This window comes from Seriola lalandi, unplaced genomic scaffold (genome assembly GCF_002814215.2).
Source record: "Seriola lalandi dorsalis isolate HSWRI2012SDOR001 ecotype SW California unplaced genomic scaffold, Sedor1 jcf7180002054658, whole genome shotgun sequence".
Taxonomy (NCBI): Eukaryota; Metazoa; Chordata; class Actinopteri; order Carangiformes; family Carangidae; genus Seriola; species Seriola lalandi.
In genome coordinates, this window is record NW_019525211.1 from 745,503 (window position 1) to 761,353 (window position 15,851).

Here is a 15,851-nt window from a genome sequence, read left to right on the forward strand (position 1 = left end):
TTTTGGGTGACAATAACAACAGCAAAAGCGTGGAGGGAGAGAGTGAGTGAGTGCAGCCGGTGAAGCTTGCCAGTGTGGTAGTTTTTTGGTTTCTTTGAGTCCTGCCTGATATCAAAACAACGTTGCTGTGCAGGAAAACTGCCCCGACCAAAAGCGGGAATACAACAAAGTTATTTTATCACCCTATGGATGACACATCATGTCAGTCACGACCACCATCTGCTACATCTCAAGAAACAACCCACAGACAGTCGATGATGGAGAAATACTCAGCAACAACACCATATGACAAAACATCCAAACGGTACAAGGAAAAACAAAGAAGGTCACTAAAAATGATCAATAATTATCTATATTGAGTGATATGAACATTTTAATCGTGATATCCTTTTTGGCCAAATTGGCCAGCTGTAATTTGCTGGAAAGTTGTCAGCATCTTCATTTCCCGTCTTTCTTTTCGACTGTGCAGATGCTATATTTGTAAAGTGTGCGTGGTCCTCTTCCCATCACATAACAATGAAAGGGAAGGAGGAAGAGTGTACTGAGAAAACCAGCATGGTCCCATATCTGTGTGTGACATTTTCACAATTACAGCTTTCGCTCCATTGATTTGAATGACTGTAATTTCTGTGTCATTTTAGGGCCACGGGAGTCAGAAGTGGCTTCCTCCCTCTTATCATGCGATAGTTCTCCCAGCTCAAGCCAATAATGGACCTCAATTCACCTGCACATTAAAATGACAAAGGAAAAGTAACTGTAATTTCCAGATAGCCAAAGGAAAAGAAACCTTTCGTGCTCACTTAGTTGTTCATTTTCTAGAGATGGATTACCACTCCCCTTAGACTGCCAGAAATTTGGACTTAGTGCCTCAAATGAGCTAAAAAGAAAGTTACATTTTGACTCTCTTGCTTAATTTCTCTGGTTTTTCACACCAAAAAAGTTTTTAATTGGAAGCCGAGAAAGGTGATTTATACTGACGAGGAGCTTGACCTCTTGAATGTCAGGCACAAAGGTCACCTAAAACTCTTTGTTTTAATTTCACAGAGGTTACATTTAGTTTAAAATGTATATTTACTGTGTCATCTCCTATCTGTTGATCTGCAGGTGAAACGTTTGGGTTAGCTTAACACCTCTAAAGCTAGGCACAAGTAAATGAAATGTTGAATCTTTTTTTGCTTAATACATACACAAGAAGAAACAGGTTTGCAGTTACAGAGCAAAGCCTACCACAAATTACCTTCTTTGCATTTCTGTTTATGTACGGATTACACGATAAGCCTATTCATTATTTATTTATTTATTTGTTTGTTTGTTTGTGTGGCAAGAGCAGCGCTAACAGTTTCCCTCCTTTTCTTTACCAGGTTTCTTTTACAACTGCCAGGCTTAGATAACTGCCTCCCGGCTCTAGCATCATAATTAATCGACAGATATTAGAGTGGTATCAATCCTCTCATCTAATTCTCAAGAAAGCAATTCAGTGTTTTAATGTTGTTTAACTTTAAGGTTTTCTGCCACCAAGGTTTAGAAATTTCATGAACTCGGGGTGTGTTGAATCTTTAACAATTTGTTTAATATGCACTGATTAGCTTATGTAGCTTTCAGAAATCAATATAAAATCAGTAGGTGACTAGAAATCAAAGACATTATGGTAATTCATTTACAGAAAGGCAACATTTTATGAAGGTTTTAACATTAGATGACATTAGATCTACATATCTGCTGGGTTCATTCTGACACTTTGCTTTAAAGGTCCCATATTTTACACTTTTCCTGTGTTTTATCTGAAGTTTTGATCTCCATAAGAAGATATATTTGTGGTTATAAGTACCAAAACCATATCAATGTAATTTTACATCTCCTCTCTGGTGAGCCAATCAGGTGAGAGGCTCTGAGAGCTCTCTTCTGATTGGCTGACTGTTTCCTGAGTGATTGAATAGAAATATAGCAGATTTCAGGCGAACACTCAAGAGAAACCAAATCCTGCGAGGCTTGGATGGTGGGTCCAGGTGGGCCGGGTTTAGTGTGTGGCTGGGTACAGTGACATCACAAAGTTAAGGAAGTCATGATGGCTCGTTTTAAGGCACAGTTCCTGAACACAGGCTGTGTGCATTTCTCTCTGCGGACTGAGCGCTTTGATACCTTCACAGTATTAATATAGCACCTAAACCTGCTTTAAATTTTTAACAAAACGCAAGGAAATCTCACTTTCTACAAACACCTGAGGAAAGCATTTCAGTTTTAGCGTAGGTGAAAAATACACCCTAAACTTCCACATTTACAAGTGTCTCTGTTTCACACTTGTTCTCTTTATTTAGCCTGGTTTGGCATTCCATACTACAGGGTTTACTTTGCCTCTAGCTCCAAAAACGACCTTTGGTTTCCACAAATCCTCCAACCATTTCTCTCACTTTTCTCCATTTAGATTCATGCCACATTGGAGCAAGGAATTTAGGAGAAAAGCCAATCAATCCAACCCATTGCTTTTGTAATTCAGCTGATCTCTCTGTCTCACACTGGGTTTTTTTCTTTCCTTTTTCCTTTTTCTCTCCCTCCTCAGTTCTCTCCAGCTGGGGACTTGATCTTCGAGGTGTACCTGGAAAAGAGAGAGCCAGAGAACTGCTGTTTAATCAAGGTATAAGTGTGTGTGTGTGTGTGTGTGTGCACGTGTGGGTCTGTGTGTGTCTGTGTGTTAATGTGCGCATCTGTGCTTTCAACAGGCATGTTGTCAATGTGTATGCCTGTTTTCCCATAGGTCCTTCAGTGGTATGACGGAGAGGGAGGGGGAGGGGGGAGACAGAGTGTGGGATGAAGGCAGGTGATGCAGGAGAAAGGAAGAGGGATGAGGGTGGGCAGAATGAGAGGTGGAGAGGTTGATAGAATAGGGCCGAGACATCCGTGGTTTAACCTGATGGGATTACCACCACTGAAATAAATCAAAAGCGAACTAATCAAAGAAATGTCTGATTTAATTGTGTGAGTAATTGCGTTTTACAAGGCACGTAGACCGCTGTAGGTTACGGATTCCTTTCAGGTCAGCGGCGGCGGCAGAATAGGGATGGGGTTAAAGAGGAACGCTCAGCAGCACAGTTGGACTTTAATACTCCACTCTCTCCCCCTGGAGTAAGGCAGCACATTTGCTTTTCAGGTACACCTAATAACTTGACAAAGAAGCAAGTATTTAATCAGTGCGGCGCGGATATGCCTGCGAGTCAAATATCTGTGCAATAAATGTGACATGTTAAATATTGAGTGGCTGCTCAAAAGGGAGAGCTGGTTGAAGGCAGCGGTATCAACACAGAGAGCTTATGATCTGAGCTTTTGTTCTTCTTCTGTTTATTGTTTTTATTCATTGTGCTGTTTGCTGAGGTATGAATTTACCTGTTTGTTGCGCTCGCGGTAGGTCTCTCCCAGCATGTGCTCAACGGAGCTCGCTGAAACGGCGTTGAGCACGAAGAACGTCGCCTTCAGCGGTGATGACCTCTGGACCACCTTCGAAGTCATTGAGAATGGAGAGCTAGGTATGCAGGACTCTCTGAGAGTCACCTTATGATCCTGATTCAAACCCTGAAAACACTACATTTCAAACAGGGATGATTCGAAATTCAAAAACATCACACTTGGGTTGTACTTCTGCATTCACTTCCAAACATGTGAACCTTACTTCACTTCAAAGGTTCACAAGCACATAAAGTTTTGAGACATGGCTGTTGACCACTATTTTGTTTTCTGCCGGCGTTTGTTCATATTCAACTAACTTGCATTAGAAACCAGCAATTGTATATTCTACATATCCGTCTTGAGTGCAACTCTACTCTTGTGTAGGGTTAGGGGCTAGCATTAGCAAAATATGCTTTGGGGTAAACTCACTTCCTCCATGATGACATCAAATAACAAGCGTTAGAAATGTCTATTTGTAACTCATAGTAGCTGCAAAAGCAACTTCAATAGCATTTCTTAGAATCCATTTGAAGACATTAAACAAGCATTTTATTTTAATCAACCAGAAGTGCATCTTTAGGAATGAATACTTCATTCTTCCCTTTTGTTCGAGTCAAGGAGCTCTTATTCTTTAATTGAAGTGTTGCAGTAGATTACCAGAGACCTGACAAATGTGATTGTGTTTCTATACACTCATCTTCATGAAAATGATTTCCCTTGCCATTGTAGTCTGTAGTTTTGTCCTCATTTCACTGTGTTTATGAACAATCAATTAATTCATATTTTTCAACATGTCATGGTAGTTAGCGTGATATGTCATTTCCTTTTTATTTTTCTCATTCAAATTTTTAATTCAGCCTCTGCTTTAATTACTGACATATCAGCTGGGGCTCCAACTTCAATGTATTATGACGCATTATGGAAAAATGTACTATTAGATTTACACTTCTAAAAGACCCCTGCTCATGTTAAGCACGCTAAAAACTTATTTCTCTTATCATTAGACACCTGTTGAATGATCACAGCTGAAAATCTTTGCTCTGAACTTTCCACCGACATTTAAAGTTTATCCAATTTGTGACTGATGTGTCACATCAGCATTTAAATGGCTATTCTCATGCAGGGCATATACAAAGATCACACATCCTCTCATCGGAGGACCTCGTGATTCGAAGACTATGCTATCTCTCTAATAAAGCAGTCTCTGTGAACATGGAGGCACACTGGGAAATTAGCCAAGCATCGTCGGTTTGATGATATGCACATTAATTAATCATCTTTACCATCATATGTCATAAATTACCTTATTCTTACTCGCATGATCAACCTAGGGAACTGACCCACCTCATCTTGCATTAATATGCGCTGATGGCACCTCACACGCTCGCATTTGATCGTACCACAGGAAGCAGCGAGCAAGGGGAAGTCAAAGTTGAGCTTTGTCGTGAAGTTGCTTAGCTGGCGGTCCCTGTGCACTTTTCATCAGTTCACCTAGAGTTTACACCACGCTCTTATGTTTGTTTTTCTCCTCGCAAAGTTACAGAGGGCACGCTGTCCTCTTCTAAAAATGAAGGTGTGTTGAATACTGAATATATTTGCTGACGGTTCAGCATATTTTCCATGCCAAGACAATATGTCTGTGGAAGAGTAAACAGTCAAGCTATTTTGAAGGCAGTAGCGTGACAGGTTTTGCTCATAAAACCATAAAGAAGGGAGGGAAAGTGCGTTAATTAGCCATTTTGGGGGATAGCTACAGATAAACACTGTTATCGAGGACAATAGGCAGAAAAGGGGAGCTAATATTTGTTGGGAAATGAGGAACTAATTCCATGGCCTGGGTCTGCAGAGATTCCAGAGAGAAGATAAGCTCACTGTTATGAATAAGTTATGCCATTGTGGCTCTTTTTACCTCCTTCGGTTATGAAAAACAGGGGAGTGTAGAGATGGAGGCATCAGAGCAGGGGTGGTGGTACACAAATTATCAGCTTCTTTTTTTTTTTGGCTGATAGCATGTACCCTGTTCACCATTTAGGAAGAGATAATAGGTCTATTTTGCACATGAGTGTGTTTTTATAATCAGGTCCTGATATGCTAGAGATAATTTAAACTACTCTGTGATGAAAATGGGGAGAACAACAACATAATTTTGTTATTTGGTTAACTAGAATTAGTCATGGATTTTATGATATGAGGTTGTGATTTTGTTTTATGCATTTATAATTCATGTAAGACCAGAAGGCAGAATGGAGATTTGTTGTGTGTGGTTGACTTTTCTAAGCGTTGTTGTTTGACCATTGCTATTTCCTCGCAGATTTACTGTACCTGCTAATTATTCCCTTCCCTTTGACCCGATGTTGTTTTCATTTTCAACAGAGCGCCCGTTGCACCACAGTGAGAAGATTCTTGAGCAGGTGTTGGAGTGGAGTACCTTGGACTGCCCAAGCTCAGCTTTTCTTGTTATAAAGAAGTTTGCAGGGGCCAAAAGAGTGGCTGATGGGAAAGGTTAAGTATGCTATTGATGGTACAAAGTCATAGAAAATGATGCTTTTTATTGCAGATCTTTTTTTTATACAGCTTTTGTACTAGTTATGTGTAGTTGTCGGTTCTTTTGATGTTTTTTTTTTTCATTACATATTCATGTGTTGATTACTTTTTTTTCTATCAAGTGTTTAATCTACACCAGTTATTCCCAACCAACTGTTACCCCAAGGGGTAGGGTGCAGCCTAGTGGTGTTTGGAAAGATTTTCCACTCAACTAATTGGAAAAAATTTGATGTCATTATTAAAAAAATGTTCTGTTGGAGGTTTCTTCCTGTGAAAAGTGGGGGGGGGGGTTCCCTCCCCACTGTCACTGTCACTGTCACTGAAGTGCTTGCTCATTGTGGCAACTGTTGAGTTTCTCTCTATAATATTGTAAGGTCTTGACCTTACCTTGTAAAGTGACTTGAAATAATATATGTTATGATTTGGTGCTATACAAATAAGATTTGAATTGAATGCGAATACAACATGATGACGTCATAAAATGTGCTGATTAGTGTATTACATCATCTAACAACATTAAGTGACTTTTCAAGCAGGCTTTAGCAACCTTCTATTGAAAGTAATTGGCAATGGCTTGTAAACAGTTAAATAGTAATGGATAAGCATTTGAAATATTTGTTAGCTAAAAGCAATGGACAAACAGTTTACATAGTTATCCATGGAGCTATACAACAGCGAGTAGCTCCCAGAACCAATCGTGACATCTTTAAATCATGCAACTGAAAAAACAGGAAAAAAGCATACAGCAGAAAAACTAGTGAAAGCATCACATTTGACAATCTAAACAGCTTTTTTCTTCATAAATGACTTGTATCTTATAATCTAAAATTACTTATAATCAGTTATCAAAATTTGTGTTGATCAAAGTATTGATTAAACTGACTGATTTTTTTCCGCACCAGTTGATCGTGTAGTGCTTCCGCTTTGCATGGATAGAAAATATTCCCTTTTAATTGATGTCATTGTGTTATAGCAGACCAAAGGCAGTTTATTAAAGGCGACCATCTGAAGTTCAGTGATGGATCCTCCAAACTGCTGTCGGGGCACAAATTCCAAGACAAATATCTTGTACTACGTGCAGAGAAGCTGCTGCTCTACAGAGATATCAAAGTGAGTACACTTTTATTTCCGGCTTAATCTACTGCCACATCTACTGTAAACACTTGCCACCGTAGGGATTTTTCTCATGCACACGCAAACTATCTGGCGAGCAGAGCGTGCCTTGTATCACGAGGGAATTTAAAAGGGTATAGAGCTGCTTAAGAGAACCAAAATGTGTTAAAACAGAGCCTGCATGACTGCAACCACACAGATCGAACTCCACCCAAACTCTCTGTGCTTCACATCCCTGGCAACATGTCCGTCTCCGGGTTCCAAATCTTGGCGTTAAGGAGGAATATAAAACACAATCATGGCAGTGGACTTCCCACTCTCTCTTGAAAAGGAAGAATAGAGTGCTTTCCCTGGGGGGCTTTTCTTCTCAGCACATTTCTGCAGCTGAAACATGGGATTCGTAAAGGAGTGAGAAGAAGTGTTAATAATTGATGGAAGTGCAGTAATTCTGCCTGTAGGGAGGGGCGTCTTAGCGGGGCTTTCTCCGAAGGCTTTTTTTAAAATATCAGGTTGCACACAAATGTGGCTAATTACTGCATGAATGCAAAGGAAATGAGAAGTGTTAATGAAATCTAATTGATATCTTTGGCTTCTACAATTATTGTCAGGTCTATACTTAGTGCAAATTGTGTTGGAGGAGACGGAGTGGGTAGTGTGATGTGTAGGTGTCAGAGTCAAGTTATTACTTATATTTTCCTGGCTTTGTTCTCTTCTACTTTCTTCTTTGTTGCTTGAAAGAAGTTGATTGATTGTCGTGCTGTGAAGTAGTACAGATCATTTGCTGGCACTTTTTAAAATCTTGGCTTATTTTGTTAAGTTGAGTTTAATGTGTTTCTCGCTTAGTTTTTTTCCTTCATGTATTTATCCAAAATATTCATTTTTTGTTTTTTTTGTTTTTTTGTTTGTTTTTTGTTTTGCAGAGCACTAAAGCAGAGAAAGTGATCCAGCTCAAGTCTCTGAAATGTTACCTAGGCCTGAAGAAAAAGCTCAAACCTCCAACCAGGTAATCTGCACTCCACATGCGTGATACAGCTCTAGTGTCTGAATGTATGTGAATGAGGGATTAAAATTAATTAAAATCTCTGCAGTAAAATTATCTAAATAATAGTCTTGCACCGCCAAGTTTCCAGTTTTCATCAACACTGTTGAAATAAATGAGTGCAGCTACATTTGACTAAACTTGAATGTGATGCTGACCGTTGAGGCCTGATACTGGGCTGTTAAATAATTGGAGAAAGAAAGTAATAAATCTAATGTATTTGGAAATTTCAACTATGCACATTTTTCGCTGCAAGAAGAAAAGGCTACGAGCAAGAATAAGGTAGTAAAAAACATGCTCTCAGCTCAACATGAAGGTCAGGGATTGAATTAAAGAGGCTACCTTAAATAATAGAAAATCAATCATGGAAGGTTTTGCACATCATGAGTAAAATATGTATGTGGAAACAGAAGATAAGACAAGACAAGACAAGTTATGGGCTAACTCTAGGTCAATTCATCAGCATTTTTTTTGTCACATCACCTTTGCAATGAAGCAGACTGCTGTGGAAGACAGTGAGATGCAGTTAAATGCTCTGCAAGAAGCTAGTAAGTGGTCCTTGAGTTAAAGTGTTACTACCGTTCCAGGCCATTTGTTTAAACTTCCATTCCCTCCTTGCATATGTTGTGGTGCAATAAATATTGCCTTGAGTCAAACAATGTTTTGTCATTTCACTGGAAAACATATAGTGACTCATTAGCACCAAAACAGCTGCTACACATTCTTAACGAATCAACCCCTATTGTGTATATAAGAAGAACCAGTGATTATTTAGTATCGCTATTGTCTTTTCAAGCGAATTTTGTGCACATGTGCAACAGTTTGTGCCTGAGCTAATAGTCCCCAAAGATATATTGCCCTTTCTCTTTCCCCTCAAAGTTTGGGATGCCCAAGCCACTCCTGACCCCATCTTATTTTTCACTGTAATGAAACTGATCAAATGTAATTGCATTTTAACAAATACAAATTATCAAACTCTGCTACTGTGGGTTGAAAACATTGCCGCCGCAGTTATAGTTTAATGATCTTCTATTATTATAATTTATGACACATGCCAAAAGTGCAGCAGTTCTTGTTGGACAAACAAAGAGGGAATTTTTTGAGAAGCCAAACCCTATATTTCACATTACCCAATTACAATTCCTCATAATTTTCCCCATGTCGGAATTTGGAGTCTGGGGAAGCGTGAAAAATGAGTCCAGCAAGCGATTGTCTGCATTACGCAGTCCTTCAGGGGAGAAAAAGTGGATAAGAGGGAAGAAGAGGGAGATGAAGCACGAGAGGGAAAGAGGGACAGAAGGAAAGAATGATACAGCGTGGTATCATAGATATACTGTTGAGTGGGCTGTGGGAGAAGTGATACGCTGAATAAAGAAATAAAGACAGAGTGCTGAGGAGAACGGAGAGAGTCATAGTGAGAGGGTTAGGAGAGGCAGCGCTCCAGTACCTCATTAGGCAGAGGTCTATCTGTGAGCGGCCTACTGCGGGGTTGGATCGGCTGCCTTAACTCACAGGAGTGGTGCTCCAGGCTGCAGGCTCTTTATCTCTGCCCCCTCTTTCGCTTTGTTCTTCCCCCACTCCTCTGCTCCTGTTCAGCCACAGCTGTGAAAGGTTTCAGGGAGAGGTATTCTCCAGGAAGGTGGTCTTTTCACCTTATACTGCCTCTGTCCACGTTAATTCTCACAAATGCACACACATATACACATATCCATGCGTTTTTAAGTCTACAACAATCTTAAATTTAATCTATAAATTAAACCTTATAGGTGAACAACATGCGCTCAGTGTATTGTATACTTTAACCCAGAGCATACGGAGGCTTGCCCATGCATAAACATGTGGACTGGAAGTGCAATGATTAACTTAATTAACTCCACTCTTTAGCACCTAGCATTTGTAGTGAACTTTTTTTTTCCTCTTTGCATTTTAATGAAAAGGTTCTGACCCGCTGCTATCTTTTACTTTCTCACCAAGTTTTCTTTTTATTGTTGAGTTGGATACATCACAAAAACATGTTTATAACCTCTGTCTCCAAAAGAATCTGGTGCACGGGGAATTGTAAGCTTCAGTTCGCAGAAGCGAAATCTCAAAATCTAACCCATGTCCTTCTCGTTTCTACAGCTGGGGCTTCACAGTCTACACTGATAAACAACAATGGTGAGTGCCATGCAGAAGTCCTTCTGTTCAATCATTGATGAGTGTGACTTTTATACTTTCCACTCAAAATATCTCTAAAACAGAAAGAATCAAGTGGAAGAGAGATATAAAGTTGAAGTTAAAGCACGTCGTCGTGATCTAAGGGGGTTAGTAATGGGAGCATCGGTCCGGTTAAATAGTATTACTGATGGTCACATGGTGAGAGGCTTCTCTCTGGTCAACAGGTAGGAAGTGAAATAACATACAATGAAGTTAATAAAATAAGACCTTTTTGAAAAGGATGGGCACATTTCCATCTGTTATGATGTTAGGCTTTATTTTTCAGCCATGCTAACAACAAGGCTCTTGGTTGATCAGCTCACTACTTTGGTTCTGGACTAAAATAATTAATTTATTAATCAACAGATGTTAGCATGTTAACATGCTAAGCTAAGACAGTGAACAGGTTAAAAATTATACTTGTTAAACATTTGCTTGTTAGCATTGACACTATGTTGATGTTAGCATTTAGCTCAAAGCACTGCTGTGGCTAAATACAGCCTGTTAGCATAGCTGTAGACTGTTAATCTTGCTAGCTTGAATTAAGGCATATTTTGATCTATGTTTACCAAATACCATTTTTTAAATGATTTAAAGAAACAGATGAGATGAGAAAAATTAAATAAAAAAGGGAATATGTATTGTTTAGCAAGTGCTTACATTTCTATGCCAAAGAAAAAAGAAGATGGTATATTGTCAATTTTAGTCCTTTTTGTTTTGCCCAATTTCACAAATCAGAAATTAGCCTCAAAGGGCTTTAATAATAACGTACATACAGTACAGTACAGTACAGTACAGTACACGACACACCAGAAATAGCTCAAATCCAAACAGAATACTGTATAAATCTGAGCAGGTGACAGGCATTATTTAAACCATCATTCTAGATTGTTAGTTTCAGCACTAATCAGTGCTGCTAAGGGATACTTTACCCATGCAGATGCATGTAATCATAGTTAATGGCAGTCAGCCCACCTATCGTCAAGTCTATTTACAGTGATCAATGAACTGTCCCCTCAGAACAAACTGTGTCCAGTGCAGTGACTCACTGAATCCACTCGGCAGTTTAAAATTACTGTGAAAAAAACAATGTGGAAATCAGTGATGTGAGTGAGCTTTCCCTCCTCAGGCATTTGTGCTGCGAGAAGAGGGAGGAGCAGGTCAGCTGGGTGACGGACATAATCAGGATGAAGGTAAGATGATGTGCAACAGAGATGTTGGAGCAAAGATCGAGGAATTCACTCATTCGGGAACTTGATGAAGTAATGAGTAGAGGCTCAAGCCATGCAGTTAGTTAGGGAGTGCAAGACAAGTCTGTGTCCCCTTTCTCTAACCATTTTTATAGTTATGTTGCAAACCAAAAATACCAGTGAATGTGACACATATTGTGGACATATCCTCCCTCCTTATATGGTCGAAAAAATACTCTTGATTACAGCCTGAATAAATCATCTTTTACAATCCATATCTCCGAACAAGGAGATATGATAAATCATATTTACCCCAATCATCCATTTCCATTGTGCTGTTAGGCAGATGAAATACATAAACGGGGAAAGAACTGTAAAGTTTTCGAGGTCACTCAGCAATAACATAAATCATTTTATGTGGAAAAGCTGTGAGAATAAGGTCAAGGCGACTGTAACAATCGCATTGTGGTACTTAGCCCCCAGATACAGCTAAGTGTTGTCGCTGTCAGTCGCTGACACAGCACATATGACATAAATAATGCAAGACAAAGCAAACACAGGGAGAACAGCAACGGATGTGTCATATTTTTTGTATTATTTTTCACTCTCACACTCATTGCTGCTATCTTTTTAGTGCAATAGCATCTTGTTTCCTCATTAGACCGAGCGCATGTGTCTATTCTCTGCTCATTTCCAAGTAAATGACTATAACGTGAACATCACGCTCATCCTAAACGGAAAGATCAAACAGAGAAATCCCAGCTCTGGATTGTATGCTCAGCACATTTCTTCAGTATTAGCCCGCTGCTCGGCTTCCTTTATGGGAGCCCATCTGCAGCACAGTGTTGTTTATCACAGGTGCTTACTGTAAAAGCCTTTTTGTGCCTTAGTTTGGGTTAGCAAGTAAAAAGGGCAACATTGTCAGGGAGAGATGGATCTAAAGGAGAAGCCAATTTTTGTCTGTTGTTTCTAAGTGTTTCAAGGTGTTTATTTCAGTTGGCTCAGTGACTTTTCTCTGCTCTTTGGAGAAGCCCTTAGCTCTGCAGCGACTAAATCTATAGCAGACTGGAGCCGGCTAAAAATATTAGGATTCTCCTCCCAAATCCGCTAAATATCAGGATTGTCAGCTTCCAACACCGGGGCTTGTGGGAAGGACACAGGACTTGTGGGAAGGGCAGAGAGAAAGTGTAGATGAGAAAGTAGACAGAGAGCACTTTGGTGTTCTTGATTTCCTTTCTCTTACCTGTTAGAGAGCATTGTGCTCCGGCAGTTTCCATAGCAACTGGCGACGGAGGGCCTCATTTTGAAGCAAGGTGGAATGGGTGTTGGTGGTGGTGGTGGTGAGTGTTGGAGGGTTGGTGGGAGGGTGTAAAGGTCCAAGGACAGGTTGTGGCAGTGATGAAATAAGGATTTGTTAAAAAGAGACAGTTCTATAGGTCTTGGGGTCACAGTGATGTAAAAGAAGACATTGTTAAAGAGAAAGTTTAGCCAGAGACCGAAATTCAGTCGGAGAGCTGCGTTGGAACAGAGATTTTTCACACTCTGACTTTCCCTCATTTTTTAAAGGTGCTTATGTTTCCTTGTGTTTCTGTCCAAAAACAGCAGTTTAAGCTTCCACATCCTGTTTTCCACTATTTCTTCTTTGCTTTATCATCGTCACTATTTTTTTTCCCTCATAAACTGTGAATACAATTAATTGAAAAGGAAAACTACAGAGTACACCATGTTCCGCTAATCGACCGTCTGCATGTATGTGCCAGTTTATACCTGGAGAGTATCCATCCGAAGCATACATCCCTTAAAGAGGCAATATATTAACACAAACTGTCTTTGTTGTCTACATTCAACAACCATCACAAATTTGGGCTGTTGGCTGTGTGTCTTCAGTACGGTTCTGACCTCTGTTCGAAGACCGTTAACTCAAAAAAAGCTGCAGATATCAAGTGGTCCAGAGGAGCAGCTGTGACTGAAAGCCTCAATTGCAGCAAACAGGTGAGGAAAGCTGTGCCGGTTTTAGTTTCTGCTTACTTATATAACATTTCTTATTTGCTAACATGGCTGAGCAAAAACTATGATCTATTTATTATCATTAAATCAACCATTTCAAGAATTAAGCTGGTTATTTCCTACATTCAGTACACTTAAATAGCTGTGCATGAGCAATTTAAGTTGTTTAACTAATGCTTTTTTGCCTTGCTAACACTGGCTTCTGCTACTATTAATGTTACATTTGAAGATGCAGAGGATGTGCTTTTCAATGCTTTGGCTTGAAACTTGTTTTAAATGCTTCACTCTGAAGACAAATGTCCAAAATAATTCTAATAACCTGTTACTAAAATATGTTAAAGTTAGCACTCGTGCATTTAAGTTGACTGATCTGTATCGGCCAGGTTTGCCCACCAATGATCCACAGGAGGATTTCTCTTGGCGATGGCAACCAGGAGACGACCACGGATGCTGGTCTGCACAACAACCTGCTCAAAGCCCCAGAGGTCCAACACAGAAGATCTTCTGTGGATATTGGCCAGCCTCCACGGCTCCCTTACCCGTCCCCGTCCCTGTCCCTGCCCAGACACTTGAAGCCCATGCCTTTGCCTCTTCCCCCTAAGAGTGGCTGTAAAACCACCAGCAAGAGACCCACTCTGGGCGGGGAGGGTGTGATACCGTCCAATCTGCTGAATGAACTGAGCTTGGTGCTGAGCAAGACCGGTCGCAGTGCAAAGAACAATGACTGGCAGGAAAAGAAATAAGCAGGAGGAAGAAAGGTACTGTGAGTTTGAAATGTTAGAAGACGGAGAAAAGTGTGGAGACTGACAAAGAAAGAGCACACAACGCACATGAAGACTAATAAAGTTGCTTTCATGTCGGGGGGGGGGGTCATAGCCTGAAGACTGCTTTTGAACTCGGATATATAAAGTGATGCCGATGCACAAGGGGATGTGGAAAACAGGTGCAGGAGACATTGGAGGTCACGCAGACCTCAGCTGGACATGGCGCTGACATAAGCACTACAAAACATGATTTATATACCGCTCTTCTGAAGTCTGAGAATGCTACACAAATATGTTCAGCTATCAAATCTCAGAAGTTTCCAGAAATACTCCAAACTGCTTGCTTCATGCTTTTATGTTTCCACTTACTTTAAAAAGGCTGTTTTGTCTTTCATCTGAAAAGTATTGATTATTTTGATCTTTAGTGAAGCATTTACCTTTTCTTTGTAGCACTTTTGCTCCAAGAACAGTTTAATGTAGTTGCACACATTAAATAGCATTCCCTCATATTTGTAATTGTTAGTGGCAGGATCTGCTATTACAACAAAGAATTAAAATACTTGTATGTGCATATCCAATACAAAATAGAAGAGCAAGTTTTAGGCCTCTAGCCGTCAACGGTGGCTAATAGTCGCATATTTAATTAGACATGAGATGATGGGCATTCTAATGTAAGTATTTATTTGTAATTATTTGTTATTTTTTATAGCAGTTAACATCGTAACCGTTAATTGTATCCATTGGCAGTGGTTTTTTTTTAGCAAATGATCCTGTGTGTTTTAAAATTGCACTGGCCGCCACCAAATGTATTTTAATGTACAGTATAAATATATTAATAAACATTGCAAAATGCTTTTACATGCAGTGTTACTGACCAGTTTAAGCTTTAATGATACGTTAATTCCGCTTGCCCAATATTTCAGTGGAAGTTGCACCATCATGTTCAGTGTTTTGTCTTAATAACAAAATAATTTACGCAAAACATTTGCCAAATTTAGCTAGCTTGTCTGTTTGCTAGCTTAATTTAGCATGCACACCTCACAATATAAAATTATTGCTGCCTTACCCATTTGCAGGAGCCAAGAGAAAAAGGTCTCGAAGACTTTAGATTTCTATTTATGTTCTTTAAAAAAATGTCTTATTGTCAAGTTTTTGCTATATAGTGGAGTCAGCAACACTGAAATGCAGGGACTCATTCAATACACAAGTTAACAGTTGCTTCACTGTCAACTTTAGTGCTCTTACTAAAAATACACATAAATTAAAATGGAAAAAATCATTTTCGTTTTGGTTGAAATTTTGAAATATACACTATTAAAATGGCTTTTATGACTACAAGTTACCACAGGTGTCTCCAGATCCGCTGAAATGCATGATATTTTATTTTTTTATTTTTTTATTTTTTTATTTTATTACTGAAAGACAGTGTTCACCTTCTATGTAATTTGTCTGCCACCTCATACCCACTCTGAATTTAGATGAGCACAAACTCTGTTTAACTAAATGTGTATTATTACATGAAATTTGTCATTAAGATTCTGTGACTATCTGCCGCAGAAA

The 15,851-nt window shown here is 39.5% G+C and overlaps 1 protein-coding gene across 2 annotated transcripts in view; it reads left to right on the forward strand.

The window, feature by feature from the left end:
* Window positions 1-15,149, forward strand: part of arap2 (ArfGAP with RhoGAP domain, ankyrin repeat and PH domain 2) — a 115,282-nt gene extending 100,133 nt beyond the window's left edge. The window contains exons 25-33 of one of the 2 annotated variants that reach the window (XM_087177851.1): window positions 2,558-2,632; window positions 3,401-3,518; window positions 5,812-5,940; window positions 6,956-7,092; window positions 8,016-8,098; window positions 10,256-10,291; window positions 11,460-11,523; window positions 13,408-13,512; window positions 13,911-15,149. In XM_087177851.1, coding sequence (XP_087033977.1) covers window positions 2,558-2,632; window positions 3,401-3,518; window positions 5,812-5,940; window positions 6,956-7,092; window positions 8,016-8,098; window positions 10,256-10,291; window positions 11,460-11,523; window positions 13,408-13,512; window positions 13,911-14,270 — 1,107 coding nt within the window. In that variant the 3' untranslated portion in view covers window positions 14,271-15,149. The remainder of the gene's footprint in view (window positions 1-2,557; window positions 2,633-3,400; window positions 3,519-5,811; window positions 5,941-6,955; window positions 7,093-8,015; window positions 8,099-10,255; window positions 10,292-11,459; window positions 11,524-13,407; window positions 13,513-13,910) is intronic. The other variant, XM_023420851.2, reaches the window with a different exon arrangement.
* The last annotated feature ends 702 nt before the right edge of the window (window positions 15,150-15,851 follow it).